Raw genomic sequence first — 15,362 nt, 5'->3', positions numbered from 1 at the left:
TGCAGCACGTGTTAGGGCTGGTGTTACAAAGTACCAGACTGGGGACTTAAACAAATTTTATTTTCTTGTGGTTCCAGAGGCCACAAGTCCAAGATCACGGTGTCAGCAGCTTGGTTCCTTCGCAGGGAGAATCTGTTCCAGGCCCGTGTCCTGGCTTCTGGTGGTGGTCCTTGGTGTTCTCTGGCTCGTAGACACATCGCACCATCTCGGCCTTCACGTCCACATCATCTTCTCCCCGTGTGCATGTATGTGTCCAAATTTCACCTATTATAAGGACACCAGTCATCGGATTAGGGTCCCCTTATGCCAGCATGACCTCATCCTGACTGATCACATCTGTGACCACTGTATTTCCAAATAGGATCACCGTCTGAGGTTCTGGGGGTTAACACCTCAACACAGGAATATTGGAGGGATGCAGCTCAACCCGTGACATTGGTGAGATCCCCCTGGGTGGTCACCCAAGTCCTGAACGAGGACACAGCCCAGATTGACGGGCACTGGGAGGGGCAGGCAGCCTGCTTACCAGCAGCCTTGCGTCACTAGGCTGGTTTTGATCCAACAAAACTGAATCAACAAATGTATTTAACACCCTCTAGGTGCAAAGCCTTGGGCCAAATGCTGTGGAGAAACAGGGCACTGCCTAAGACAGACTCCCTGCCCTGACAAGGGTTCCCCAGCCTGCCTCAGAGCCCCCACCCGCTGCTGGCCGGTCCAGCCCCACGGGAACCCCCCCCCTCAGCCCAGGCCCTGCCAGGGCCCCCATACAGGCCTGGTGCCCAGTGTCCCTGTACTCCAGGGCTCAGAGGATGGTGCCAGGTGATCCTAACTCCTGGTCACTTGGGCGGAGTCAGTGTAGCTTCGGCTGGTTTCCAGGAGACAGAACTTTCCTTTGATGTGAAGATTGCCTATTCTGGTGTCATGGGAATTTCTGTCTGCCCTCGCAGAACCCTGGATGAGGCTGCCAAAGGTGCAGCCCTTCCTGAGAGTGACCCGGCTTTGGGCTAGAGACAGGCCAAGCGCCAGCCTGTTGGCAACCCCGATGATGCACCCCTTGGTCCACCCAACTAAGGTGAGCTGAGAGCTTGGGGGTTTGTGGTTTTGGCGTTTCCATTTGGATCAGAGAAGGGACGGGTGCCCAGAGCCCCCCAGTCACAACAGATCCCCTGAAAGGTACTTAATGTGGTTTTTTTTTTTTAAGATTTTATTTATTTGAGAGAGCGAGAATGAGAGAGAGAGAGCACATGAGAGGGGGGAGGGTCAGAGGGAGAAGCAGACCCCCCGCTGAGCAGGGCACCCGATGTGGGACTCGATCCCGGGACTCCAGGATCATGACCCGAGCCGAAGGCAGTTGCTCAACCAACTGAGCCACCCAGGCGTCCCTTAATGTGTTTTTTTATTCTAGCGAGGACATGGGACTGTCCTCTAAACCACGGGCATGACCTGAGGCATCTCATTTGGAAACCTTCCGTCAGAAGCAGCGGTGAGCATCTGACCTGAGATTGTTCGCAAAGTCTATCTCTCATGCGACCACAGTAGAACCAAACCTGTTTTGATCCAGTTTGGTCCCTGACGCACACATGGACTCGTGGAGTGATCTGGCTTGTACAATGTTGGGCTTCTGCCTTGTAGAGGACTAAAGCAAAGTAAGACAATGAATCCAAAAAGCTCACTCTGAAGAGTCCGAGGAACACAACTGGTCAGGCTTTGCGTCCGGCAGAAGCCAGGAGCTGGAGGGCCTGTTGGAGAATGGGTGCAGGCCCCCAAGCAGGCCCCTTCCCTGCCAGCAGGCTTTGAGGCCGGAGGACCTCCAGGGGCTGGTGCACTTCCGGGACTGAAGCTTCTAAGCACCTGGAGAGAGCAGGAGAGAAGGGGGCGGGGGGAGGAAGACAGGGAGGTTTGGGATGTCCCGGGCTGTTAAGCCTTAACTGACCACCCTAAGCGTGCAAAGTTGCCTGCTAATCCACCAGCCCTGCTAGGTTTTGGACTCCACCCCACAGCCTCCCAGCAGATCCAGGCCCTGGAATGTGCTAATCAGCTGCCTCTGAGAAAGAGGGAAGGTATGGGTGACTCACTGCCTCCCCCCCCCCCCCGCCCCGCCCGGAACACATGACAGCAGTGCTGGGCAGCTGCGCCTGGCCCCCCCTCTCTGGGTCCTCAGGGTCACTCACACCCATCGCTGGGGCAGGGGGCACAGGATTGGGCTCAGCCTCCCACCCCAGCTGTGACTTCTGATGGCCTTGTTCTGTGCTGGTTTCCTCCGCGGGAGTCCATGTGTCCCCCTGGGGGAACAGCTCACGTTTTGGAGGGCAGGGCTGCCACCCTCCTCCTACAGAAGCTAAAGTGCCCAAGCTCGCCTTTCCTTGGAGACGTGTCTCATTGTGTCGGCACCACACGCATGAACCCTGGAGTGGACGAGCTGGAAGCCAGCGCCGGCACAGGCCACCCAAGGACCAGGGCCGCTGAGCTGGAGGAGGGGCAGAAGGCCTGGCTGGCGCCGCCCAGGGTGCTCACGCTGGGTCCTCCAGGCACACTGGCTGTGGACCGCTCACCTGGGCTGCTGGCAGCAGGGAGGGCAAGGGCAGGCACATGGGCCTCTGGCCGGGAGAGTAGGCGGAGAACATTGGGAGAACCACGTTCACAGCACATCTTCCGGGCACGTGTCTCCTGCTGCGCACCGGCCCCGGGAAGCCCCGACCCGTTCACGGGCATCAGAGCTGGGGGGCCGGGGATCGAGCAATGCATGTGTCCTTCCTATTCTGGGGGCAAGTCGGGGCTGGAGGGTTTGGTGGGACTCGTGCAGTGGCAGGCAGGGCTCCTTGGAAACCTAGCTTTGTGTGCTCTGTCCCTGACCTAAGGTGGACTGTGTATGTCCACGTCCATTCCCTGCCAGGGTGTCAGCAGGTGGCCCTCCGGTCCCACCTGCCACTGTAGACATGCTCAGAGACCAACAGATGCAAAGCCCCAGGTGGCGATGGCCGGGCAACCATGGGAGTCCTGCCAGCCCCCGTGCGGTCCTGCTCTCGAGAGGGGCCGACAGGTGCCATCAAGCTCCCCAGGACCCCCAGGAGTCACCAAGTCAGGCTCACAAGTGCCGTCTGCCCAGCCCGACAGCTAGGCTTCCTGTCTGTAGGAAAACCAATTCCAATTGTTCTTTTCTCAGCGTGAACTACAAGCAAGCTGAGGTTCTAGAAATCAAATTACGTTTTAAAACCTGTGTGATTTAACACGGACCCTGATTTGTGCAGGCTCGGTGGTAAGCGCAGCAATGCTATCAGTTCACCCATCTCTGAGCTCACGCAGCCAACTTCTCGTCAGGCCCTGTGGTGGCAGGAAGACAAGGCGCTGGCTGGGTGGGCTCCACGTGGAGCAGCACTCATGTAGTGGCCGCTAGATGCCCCAGGACAGCACCGGGACACCCATCCCTATAAAGCCGAAGCAGCCTGGCCGTGTGCGCTTGGTGACCTGTGACATGCTTGTAGCTCCCGTGGAAGCACCGTGCTCCAAGAAAGGTGCGCCGACGAGGAGAGGCCTGACCCCAGCCCATTCCCTGTGGCCTGGAGAGCTCATACAGCAGCGACAACAAGAGGTAGTAAAATTTCAACTTTATTTGGCCAATGTGTTCAATTCCAATATCGTGGTAGAAATGGCTGAAGAACGGCCCACACGTGGTTCGGCTCAAGCACCCTTGGCCGTTTCCTAGCCTGGAAATGGAGGGTTCTGGTTCTGCCTGCCGCAGGCCTCAGGTGGCACTGGAAGTCAGAGCACCGGGGAGCCTGGCTTGGGGAGGCAGGGGAGCTGCCCAGGTCTGTCCTGGGCTCAGCCGGCACCCACCACCCCCTGCAGTCGTAAAAGGCCCCCGTGACAGAGACCCAGCGTCTCCATTTAAGCCAACAACATGAGAGCCACGCTCCGTCACGGCGACACCGGCACGAGGTGAGAGGGAGCCGTCCAGCCTGGCCCGGCCCCTCCCCACGCAGGGGACAGGAGTCTCCAGGGAGGCCCGGCCACAGTGGGACAGACACCCTGACGTCCAAAAATGTCTCAAAATCCCACAAGTGGAATTTTTTAAAGTGATAGTATAAACCTAATAGGAAGGAGACTTCACCCGCATGAGATTCCAGGACATTTTAACGAGCGCTTTGGACAAAATCATGTACGAAAAAGTACATCACAATTTAAAAAAAAAAAAAAAAAAACGGCCCACCAAGGTGAGCTGGCCTGGAGAGAAATCCCTTTCCAAAAATTGAAAAGCAGAAGAGATGGGTCTAAATTTACACGTGTTAGGATGAAGTGTTGCTTCAGAAAAATTCCCTGCATTTCCGGTCGGTGTTCCCTCCTGCCTGTGCAGGTCCCCGGGCTTTCGGAGGCCGCGCTGCCAGGGCACGCCGCCCGCGGGGGTGTCGTGTCTGGGGTGCCCAGGTCACAGCTCATCTCTTACAGCTTTCTGATCTTCCTCCTCCTCCAGGTCAGGCTCTTCTGCTTCTTCCAGATCTTCCAGATCCTGGGGTGGGGGAGGGAGGACACGGAACCCGTCAGGAAGGGCCGTGCAGGGGCACGGTCGGGCCAGTGGCACAGCCCAGCCCCGTCACCCACACCCTGCACAGCAGGACCCAGCCGGCCATTCGGATGGAAGCAGCTAACCCTGGTCTCGAAGAGCAGACGTGCAGGGGAGCTTCTGCAGACAACACAGGGTAGGAGGGGAGCCCAGGACCCCAGCCTCCAGGGTCTGTGGGGCCAGCGACAGCCCCAGGACCCTGCAGCACGTGCTGGTCCACCCCGCCAGCTTCAGCGCACACTCCGTCGGCAGGCCTGCTGCCGCTTCCGGGCAGCCCCTGCCCCACCCCCAGCAGACGCTCTGGCCTGGACAACCCACTGCGTCGCCCCGGCTGCCCAAGGCTGACTGGACAGGCCTAAGCTGCTGCATGGCGGGGCACCTCAGCCAAGCGGCTGGGGAGGAGCTTCTGAGTCCCGGCTAGCAGGGAGCCTTATGGGACGAGTCTACAGTGCCCCAAGCAAACGTCAACATTTCAAGACCCTTCTAAAGGCCTCCATCCGGAGTGTTCCTCAGGAAGAGCGGCTTTACCCGGCCCAGGTACACATGCCCCTCCAGGGCGCCCACCGACCCCCACTCACATCATCATCCCCGGCCCCGTCCTGACCACCGCTCTCCAAAAACTTCTTAAAACCGTCGAGCGTCCGCTCCCCGTTGTAATCAATGACCTGTGGAGAGGGAGAGGGAGGGTCAGGCAGGAAGCTGCGCGGCGGCACCCCCCCCCCCAGAGCCGGCAGCGCACCGTCTTGTCCGTGCTCGCGGGGAAGAACTTCAGCGTGGGGAAGCTGTGCACTTTGACAGCCTCCACCTCGTTAGCCGTCGAGTCCATCTTGGCGATGACGATGTTTTCATGGTCCTTGTACGTCTCTCCCAACTTATCCCAAATGGGAGCCAGCTGTTTGCAGTGCCCACACCATGGGGCATCTGAAAGAGAGCCGTGTTGAGGCGCAGAGCCCAGTGCCGCTTTCCGCCCGCCCCCAGTGCACACGCCCTCATAGGCCAGACCCGGGAAGCTGGAGGGGCTTCACTCACAGAATTCCACAAAGACATTCTTTTTCTCGTCAAAGGCAACTTCTTCGAAGTTTTTCCCGACCAACACCTTGACGGGCTGTTTGTCCCAGTCTTCAGGCAGCTCCTGGCTCATGAGGTGGGGCTGGAGGGCAGGCAGGGCAGGGTCACGGATGCCCGGGGCCCCCGCTGGCCCTTGGGGCCCCCAGCTGTCCTTAGAGGACAAGACCTGCTCACGGAGCCTCGGGAGAGGGCCGTGCCCGCGAGGTCGGGGCTGCTCCGTGCTCCCCAAGCAGGGGGACCAAGAGGGGGCCCCATCCTCAGGGGTCTCCACTCAGGCGCAGACACCCTCCACCTGTGGCCGCAGGAAGCCTGGGACCGAGGGCCCAGCCCCACGCCAGGATGCGGCTCCCGCACCTTGATCTTGCCCTCCAGGAAGCGGAGGCAGAACTCCTCGATCCGCTCTGCTGTCAGCTCGTCCGACTCCGGCTTGTACTTGGTCATCTCCTCCTCTAGGGTGATGAGGCGCACAGCGGGGCACTCCTCCTTCTTGAGGCCGAAGAACTCTAGGATGCGCTGGTTGTCAGTGTGATCGCTGTCGATAAAGATGAACAGGATCTGGGGGGAGAAGAGGCAGGGTAAGCAGGGTAGGCTGAGGGCTGAAGGCAGTTTCTGGTCCCCACTTCACCAGGTCCCCTCCGGGACAGTCCTGAGAGCCAGAGGGACCCTTGGGCCGCCCTGCAGCCTGCGGCAGGCATGCGAGCTGCTCACCTTCCCTTTGAAGCGCTCAGCGGCCTTCTTGAAGTTGCTCAGTTTACTGTCATAGTCAGATACGCTCTTGGGCAGGAACAGCAGGATGTGGGTCTTGATTTCACCTCCGAAGATCTTTGGGGCTGTCTATGTCATAAGCATAGATTACTGGGTGTGAGCCATGAGCTGAGCCGTGAACACAGGATATTCTCTCAACAGCTACAAGGCCACCGATGCAACGTTCTGTATGTGGGGGGTCCCGGAGCGGAGACCTCGGGGCTCTCCCGTGCCACCCCCCCTCAGGGTGCAGGACCCACAGGAGAGCCACACCTGCTCCGTGAACTCGATGACCAGCGGCAGCTGGTTGTGTTTGATGAAGTCCAGCAGCTTCTCTTTGGTGACGTCCCCCTCAAAGTTGTTGCGGCCTTCATCAAACTGTGGACGCAGAGAGGGCCATGAGCACCTTGGTGCTCCCAAAGCCTCCCTCAGCTCCCCCCCTCCCCCGGCAGCCCCGGCTTGGCAGTCTGACGGCCACCTTCCTGTCCGGGCTTCTGAGAGCAATGGGGAGAGGAAGCCACATGCCTCTGTCCACAAAACAAAGCCAGAGGAGGGCTGCAGAGAGCATCTGTCCGGCCCCACAGGCAACAGTGACACCAAGAGGAGAGTGTGGGGCCTTTCAGAGCGGCTGCAATTTCCTGCTCACACTCAGAACACGCTCTCTCCCAAGCGTGCTGTGCCCTTGGATGGAAGCAGAGTGATGAGGGATGTCCTGACAGAGGGAGGTCAGCCAGGGATCCCTCCACCAGGCAGACGTTAGTGACTGGCAGAAACCAAACACTCACCACTCAGCTGCAATCATCTGGGAAAAACCAACTTTCACAAGACTGTTAACTTGTGATAACTGTTATTTTTTTAAAGATTTTATTTATTTGATAGAGACACAGCGAGAGTAGGAACACAAGCAGGGGGAGTGGGAGAGGGAGAAGCAGGCTTCCCGCTGGGCAGGGAGCCCGATGCGGGGCTCGATCCCAGGACCGAGAGATCATGACCTGAGCTGAAGGCAGACGCTTAACAACGGACCCACCCAGGCGCCCTGTTATTTTGAATGAACGAGGTTTAAGTTGCCTCCACGCCCAGCCTGGGACTGGAACTCGCGACCCTGAGGTCAAGAGTCACTCCCTCCACCGACTGAGCCAGCCAGGCACCTCTGGATGAACAAGGTGTTTAAAACATTAATCTTAGGGGCGCCTGGGTGGCTCAGTCAGTTAAGCATCTGCCTTTGGCTCAGGTCACGATCCTGGGGTCTTGGGATTGAGCCCCACGTTGGGGTCCCTGCTCAGCGGGGAGCCTGCTTCTCCTTCTCCCTCTGCCGCTCTCAAATAAAATTTTAAAAGGATTTTTATTTATTGTGAGAGAGAGAGAATGACAGACAGCACGAGAAGGGGAGGGTCAGAGGGAGAAGCAGACTCCCCGCCGAGCAGGGAGCCCGATGCGGGACTCGATCCCGGGACTCCAGGATCATGACCTGAACCGAAGGCAGTCGCTTAACCGACTGAGCCAACCAGGCGCCCCATAAATAAAATGTTTGGAAAAAAAAAATTTCTCAGTTGTGATTTCTGACCCAATAAAAATCAATAGGAATAATCTGCGGCCACAGAAGCTCTTTGGGATTCCCAATAACATGAAGAGTTTGAGGAGTCCTGGGGCCCGAAGCTGGAAGGCTGCGGTTGTTGCCCAGAGAGGCCCAAGGGGGGCCCTGCAGCCAAGCCACAGCCCTGGCTCTAGATGGGGTGCGCAGACACCACTCCAGACGCAGACAGGCTGATGCTCTGCTCGAGCCTGCCCAGGGGAGAGTACAGGTGAACCTTCTGTCATTCCCTCTGAACTGTCATATCAGACCCAGGGAGAGAAACTACTCTCCTTTTCTTCCCAGTCATTTCCCTCTATGCTTCCCCCAAGGAACTTCTAGAAGAGCAGGTGGTCACTCCCTGCTCCTGCCATCGTTCCGTTAGAGCCTGAGCTTCAGCCTGACCATGACAGTGGCTAAGTCAGACCACATGGAAGGCTGGGCACTGGGAGCCCCCCCACAGATGAAGCTGAAGCCTGCTTCCTCCTCCCCAAACCTGGGGCAGAGGAGAGGGAATGGAGGCAGAGAGGCCAAGGCCAGGAGGCCCGGCTCCACCAGGCGTGCTTGCCCAGGCATGCTGTGAGCCCCTATGAGAGGCACAGGCCACAGTACCCCCCGCTCCCCCAGAACTGTGTCTCCACCCACACGCTGTGAGTGGTCTGCCCAATTTCACGCCGAGGCCCAAAGAACAGCCCTGCCGCATGCCATCTGTCTCGAGACACAATCTTCTCAGTGACGGTGCCACATCCCACCATGTTCACGTCTACTTTGGGGAAAAGCAGCCAGCCCGCCCTCACTCAGCTAGGGACAGCAGCAGAGGCTGGCTCCCTCAGGCTCCACCGACAAACGTCCCCAAAAGGTTCGACGCTGCAGGCAGTGGAGGAGAGGGCTAGCCCCACAGCCACTCCTAACTCTCCAGCTTCAGAGAATAAAAAAGAAAACGCAAACACCATGACAAAGACAGAAAGTAGCTCTCAAACCAAAGGTCCACCGGCAGTGACCCACAACCCAAGACTCCATCCTTCCAGTAAGTGGCAACTGGCCACTCCTGGGAGCCCACCTGCCCTGTCCTGCTGGGGAGGCGCCCAGCTCAGCGAGGCCGCCCCTAACGGCCCTGGGCAGACAGGAAGACCCAGCGCACTCTGAGGAACTAGGCTGAACAGCCTGGACGAAGGGGGACAAGCAAAGATTGGGGAAAACAAACCGGATGGTGGTGGGAAGACGGGAGGCAGCACGGCACGAACTCGGGAGCTGGACCTGAGCCTCTCCCCTCTCGGCCGCGGTGCGGCCCGCGGGACCGCAGCTGTAGCCACAACTCACCTGCACAGCACCAAGTCCCCAGGCTCTGCCGGGCTTCTGCTCAAGACTGCCCCCCAACCGGCATCAGACCCAAGGGGGTCAGCTGTGCCCGGCAAGCATGGACCACAGGAAGGAAGTACACGGCGGTCAGCCCGCCTGCTGCGCTCCTGCCTGTGGAGCCTCCGCAGACCTTCAGGGACATGTGAGGACCAAGGGTCCTCCATGAAAACTGGTGCTCTGGGTCTTCGGGGTGATAGGGGAGCACTGTGCGGACGCAGGAAGCCGTATGGGTCTCAGTGGCCTCAGAGAAACCCCTTTCTCTGTCAGCCTCAACCTCAGGACCCAGGACTCTCACCACCCCCAGGGCCTCCCACGGGCCCCCCCAAGCACACATGTAACTGGGATTTCCTGAGCCCCCGAGCGACGACTACTGGCTAATCTAACCACGCTGCTCCCTTGGAGAAAGCAGACCCCGTCTGGAGTTCTTCTGAGAAAGGACGGACCGCAGACACAGTGGGATGGCGAGGGCACTGGAAGAAAGCCACCCGAGCCTGGGTGTCCGCGGTCCTTCGGCATGCGGCTGAGACACCCTCGCCCCTCCCGCCGGTGCCTGGCAAGGTGTCAGAGGCGAGAGTTAGCAGAGTTGACCGCGGCCCGGCTGCCCCCACACGGGGCGCACACATGCGGTGGCCCCAGCCCAGGACCCGGCCCTTCTGACCACACGCTGTATTGCTTTGCTAGAGCTTTAAATCTGCCCTCCTCTACCACGGGAACTAACCAGGACTCAGAGGGCCCATATCCACCCCCGAGGACGTGCCTCTGTCCTCGCTCTCTCAGCTCGTTCTCCCTTTCTACCGCCTGTGCCATCAGAACAGCGTGGACACGCTACCGGCCAATGCAGGACAGCTGTACTCCGAAATCACGGGGGTTCAGCCAGCCCACCTGGCTGTCTAGTGGCTAACAAAAACCAAGAGACTCCTGCGACCCCATGGTAATGCTGCACACGTGAGCCAGGCCACGTGTGCAGGCACGCAGGCAACCGAAAGGCACGTGGCCCAGGACCCCCCCAGTGTGGAGGTCGGGCTGGGCCAGCGCTGGGAACGCTCTCCCAAGAGCCAACACTCCCGAGTCCATTTCTGGTGAGCAAAAAGCTCGTGGAAACAGGAGTGCACTTCACACAGCGGTGTCCACGTAACTAACACCATGGACTTACAATCCTATGCTCAAAACCAGTTAAGATAGCACAGTTTGCTATATATGTTTTACCAGTTTCTTTGAAAAGAGCTAACCCTGCAAAGCGGCTGTGCTTAAAACACGGCCCTGGAGCTGCCACACGACCCAGAACAAAGAGCCCACAGCGCAAAGTCTGAAGGCCGTTGTCTAAGTGCCTCCTATGGTCTGATGTTGCAAAACGGGCCCTTGATAAGTCTAGCTGGCGGCCCAGCGCTGCCTGGGCAAGGTCCTCAAGCTCTGGGAGCAATAAGGAAAGAATCCCCCCGCCACCAGCAGCTCACCACCCGGGGTGGGGCCGCGGGAGGGCCACTCACCTTCTTGAAGAGTACAACCCCATCCTTGTCGAGCTGGTATTTGGAGAACACATCACTGTTGGATGTGATCCCAAAAGGTATGTCATCGATGGCCTCTGCTGCCAGCAAGAACTGCTTGGCAAAGTCCGACTCCACGTCCTACAGAGGAGAAGCAGCAGAGGCGGCCATGCACCCTGACACCGAGGATCCCTGCCGGGGTCAGCAGCAGGACAGACCGCAGTGCCCAGGCCACAGGGAATACTCCTCCCACAACGGGCGGATGGGGAGGGAGAGGGGGGAGGCCCCGAGATGAAATTCCAAAGCCTCTACCTTGAAGAAGCCAATGACGGTCACCTCACTGGACTCCAGCAAGGCCTCTGCAGCGGCCCCGTCGGGCAGCGTGGTGGCAGCAGGGCCTGTGCGCTTCTTCAGCCAGTTCACGATGTCCTCGGCCTCTCTGCCGGCTGTGCCCAAACACATGCGGTTCCACTGAAAACCAGGGCCCACCCTCCCCGCCATTCTCCTCTGAGCTCTCTGCCAAAACCAGAGCAGGCGCTTCTCTTTCCACACACCTGTGCAAATCCTAGGGCTAAAAAGCCTGTTCTGTGCACCTGAGAAGCTTTGATGGGGTTTGGAGCAAGGGAAAGGCAGTGGCTACCTCTGGGCAATAGTGTGACAATTCATTTTCTTTCTCCGGTCCCTCTGCATTTTATGAATTTCTCTGAACTTAAACTCATTAAACACACACACACACACACACACACTTTCCCCCAGTGGCCTCACTCGTCTTAATTAAAGATATAATGGAATTTTTAAAAAAAGGAAAAAAAAAAAGGCTGGTTAGTAAGCCAGCTAAACACCAGCTTTCCCTGTGAAAACAGGCTGAGCTCCAGCTGGCCTTGGGCATCCAGGCCACTCAGGTGTCCCTGTCTGTGGGGTGGCCTACCGCACAAGCCTCCCAGACTAGCAGACGAGAGCGATCATGCGCCTGTGTACCACCCAGGGCAGACAAATGAAAAGCTAGAAGTCTGCTCCTCCTGCAACTGAGGCCAATCACTTTTCCCCCTCAGTTTGGCTACCTGGTCCAACACGAGAAAGTTGCGGAAGCTCACACTTAAAAGGATTCTCCTAGGGGCGCCTGGGTGGCTCAGTCGTTAAGTGTCTGCCTTTGGCTCAGGTCACGGTCCCAGGGTCCTGGGATCGAGCCCCGCATCGGGCTCCCTGCTCTGCGGGAAGCCTGCTTCTCCCTCTCCCACTCCCCCTGCTTGTGTTCCCGCTCTCGCTGCATCTCTCTCTGTCAAATAAATAAATAAAATCTTAAAAAAAAAAAGAAAATTTGGGGCGCCTGGGTGTCTCAGTCGTTTAGCATCTGCCTTCGGCTCGGGTCATGATCCCAGGGTCCTGGGATCGAGCCCCCCATCGGGCTCCCTGCTCGGTGGGAAGCCTGCTTCTCCCTCTCCCACTCCCCCTGCTTGTGTTCCCTCTCTCACTGTGTCTCTGTCAAGCAAATAAAAAATCTTAAAAAAAAAAAAAAAAAAAAAAAGGATTCTCCTAAGTGGCAGCTCAGAGCTGAGTCAACAGTTACAGGTGGAATTAAGAGAGTAGCTGTCTCATTCGCCAAAGCTACGTGTCAGCGATGGGATCATGGGAACTGTGAGCTTCCTGTTCCAAAAGTGAACACAAGTGAACGTGGGAACAATAAAACAGCAGCCTGGGAAGGAGACCAGAGTCACTGGCGTCAGGATTAACTAGGCTGCTCCAGAGCATTCTGACAGGAGAGCCACAGAACCGGTTCTATAGACAAAAGTCTCTCCTCTCGTCAGGACCTACCAGGCCACAGAGGGGCCCAGCCCGCAGGAGGCAGCCCCAGATGTGGCCGGCCACAAGAGCTCCTGCCGCACAGAGCTCCGCCATACAGGTGAGTGATGCCAGCCTGTCACTTGGCAGCACTCGGCTTGGCGGCTGGCACACCTGAGTTAGCTGTCACGACACTTGTTGCTCCGTGTGGTCCCAAGGGCCCCAGCCTTCCTCTCCTCACTGGTCAACCTTAGGACAAGCCTCAGCTTGCTATCCACCCCTGACGGCTGTCCCTCTCCACCCACGAGATTCTGCAGGGATGGGAGAACACTCCTCAGGAGAGCCTGAGAGGCTGCACTGGACTGAGAACGGGTGCCCGTCCCCGCCCCTCAGTATGTTCCACGGCCTGCAGGCAGTTACGGGCGGCGTGGCAGTCACACCTGTGTACTCCCTGGGAGCAGCTGTGTCTCCGTTCTTGAAGAACTTGATCGTAGGGTAGCCACGGACACCATACTGCTGGGCCAGATCAGACTCTTCCGTGGCATCGACCTTTGCCAGCCTGATCTCCGAACCTTCTGCCTTCAGTTTCCCAGCAGCTTTGGCATACTCGGGGGCCAGAGCCTTGCAGTGGCCACACCAAGGGGCATCTGAAAAAGAAAACGGGGCGCTAAAAGGCGGCACTGACCAAGTTCCACGGCTTCCCTCGCCTCCTCCTCCATACTTCCCTCCATAAAAATCTTATCTACTCACAAAGATAACCCCCTGTGAAAACACACAGCTGAGCTGATAGCTCCATGCTCTTAGGCAATATCGGGACAGAGGGCACAAACGACAAACCCACGCCAACACCCCTGTTGCTCTCACAGCCCGCACAGGGCACGCTCCGAGGAGGGGTCCCCTCCTATCACCGGCAGGCAGCAAGGGCAGTCGTGTCCCTGGGGCTGCCCTCTGGGAACACAGGGCGGCTAAGAGGCTAGCGCCGCAGCGCCGGTACACACGGCGAAACCTCGTCGAGCGTGTGCGAGCCTCGCGCTTAGCGGGAGCAGGGCTGCCCCTCGCCTAAGGTCGGCAGCCGCCCCGGGCTCCAGCTCTCCGCCCCGGACGGGGCGTCCGCTCTTACAAACACAAACAAAGCTTCTGCGCGCTGGGCGACACGCCGCTGGAAGGCAGCGCGGGCAGGAGCGCGGCGCTCCGGGGTGGGGCCCGGGGGGCAGTCCGGGGCCTGCCGCCGGGGCTCGCCCGGGTCCGCCCCGTCCTCCCGGGCTGACAGAGGGACCCTGCCATGCGGACGTCGGGCACGAAGGCACGGGCTGGCCGTGGGCCTGCGGCCACCCCCAGGGTCCGCTCGGGCAGGAGGGGCGTCCGCGGGACGCTGACAGCAGCTGCGCGGGCTGCCTCGGCCCCGCGGAGGAGCCTCCCGAGCCCTGGAGCCCCCAGCCCCGCAGCCCCCCGTCCCCGGCCCGCGGCGGCCCGGCCCGGGCGGCGGCACTCACAGAACTCCACCAGCAGGTACTTGTGGGCCGCGAGCGCCTCCTCGAAGTTGCCCTTGTGGAGCACCAGGACGTGGTCCTCCTCCTCCGGGGCGGCGGCGCCCGCGCGCGGCAGCGCGGCCAGGGCCAGGCAGAGCAGAGCGCGGCGCAGCATGTCGGCAGCGGGCGCGGCGCTTCGGTTGGCGCCGCCGGGACAGCGAGGCCACGAGAGCGCGCGCCGGCCGCCCCGCCCCTATAAGCCCGACCGCCGCCGCGCGCGCGCCCGCCCGCACCCGCGCACGATTGGCTGGCGGGCTTCGGGGCCCGCCTTCAAAGCGCTCGGATTGGCTACCCGCACTGGGCCCCCGACCCCGGATTCGGAATCGCTGTGGAGGCTGCCCTCGCCCTCGCCTGGGATTGGCCGAGGAGCTCGCGCTCGCACTCTTCCCGGGTTTCTCATTGGCTTCCGGTGGAGAACTTTCTCTTCCTCGACTTGTGACTGGTGGCTTTCTCCTACACCTTCCGCGGGTCTGGAATGGCTGCTGCCTCTGGAGGCCCGGGCTCTGCGGCTCCTGATTGGCCAGGAGATGCGCGCATCCCCGCGCCATCCTTCGTCGAACGTGGCAGTGGGGCGGAGTTCCCAGATGCGGGGCGGAGCTGCGCCTGCGCCTCTGAAACCCCTCGTGTTGCATTCTGATTGGACGGCTTGTCCGTAACTGACACCGCCCCCCGGCTCCGCGAGCCGGAAGTTGGTGTAACGCAATTTCCGGTGCGCGTGAGGCTCGGGCGGTCGCTGCCGAGGGTCCTGGCTAGGGGCGTGGACGGCGGCGCTCCGGGCTCGGCGGGCCGGGGCGGGCCTGGCGGCGGCGGCGGCGACCACGACGCCGGGTCGGGGCGCCGAGGAGGCGCGCGGGTGGCGTGGGGATGACCGGGGCCGAACGTGCTGGGGCTGGAAGGCGGGCGAGGAACCCTCCCGGAGCGGGCGCAGGAAGAGGGGGAGGTTTGGCCGTTCCACCTGTTTATCCGGAAACGGGGACGCGGCCCCGGAGCGCTGCTCGGCGTCCGGCCGGTGGAAGGCTCCGGAGCGCGACGCGGGGCCTTGTAGGTGCCGCCGCCCCTCGCAGCTGTCTGATGGCCCCCGCGCGCTGCCCCCGAGATTGCTGAGCACGGGCCGGGGCTTGGTTCACTGAGCACGGGAATTCCCGTAATTTTTTTATATGGATACGTTGCATTGATGTTCGAATGCGTTGGGTTAAATGAAAGTACTCAACTTTAGCCATGTCTTTTTTTTTTTTTTTAACATAGCTTCTAGAAAATTTAAAATAACGAGT

The 15,362-nt window shown here is 59.7% G+C and overlaps 1 protein-coding gene across 1 annotated transcript; it reads right to left on the bottom strand.

Moving 5' to 3' along the window:
• Positions 1-3,590: 3,590 nt before the first annotated feature.
• Positions 3,591-14,254, bottom strand: P4HB (prolyl 4-hydroxylase subunit beta). Its single transcript, XM_028112560.2, has 11 exons — positions 14,056-14,254; positions 13,003-13,209; positions 11,096-11,229; positions 10,787-10,924; positions 6,644-6,748; positions 6,335-6,460; positions 5,981-6,181; positions 5,588-5,708; positions 5,298-5,479; positions 5,137-5,223; positions 3,591-4,504 (listed from the first exon to the last, which is right to left on the bottom strand). Exons 1-11 carry the CDS (start codon positions 14,204-14,206, stop codon positions 4,424-4,426), a joined length of 1,533 nt encoding a protein of 510 aa, XP_027968361.1. The 5' UTR covers positions 14,207-14,254; the 3' UTR covers positions 3,591-4,423.
• Between the last annotated feature and the right edge of the window lie 1,108 nt (positions 14,255-15,362).

This window comes from Eumetopias jubatus, unplaced genomic scaffold (assembly GCF_037043125.1).
Source record: "Eumetopias jubatus isolate StellerSeaLion01/CBP00866 unplaced genomic scaffold, mEumJub1_p1.0 scaffold_10, whole genome shotgun sequence".
Classification (NCBI taxonomy): domain Eukaryota; kingdom Metazoa; phylum Chordata; class Mammalia; order Carnivora; family Otariidae; genus Eumetopias; species Eumetopias jubatus.
The sequence above is the reverse complement of the archived record's forward strand: the minus strand, read 5'-3'. Positions and strand labels throughout refer to the sequence as shown.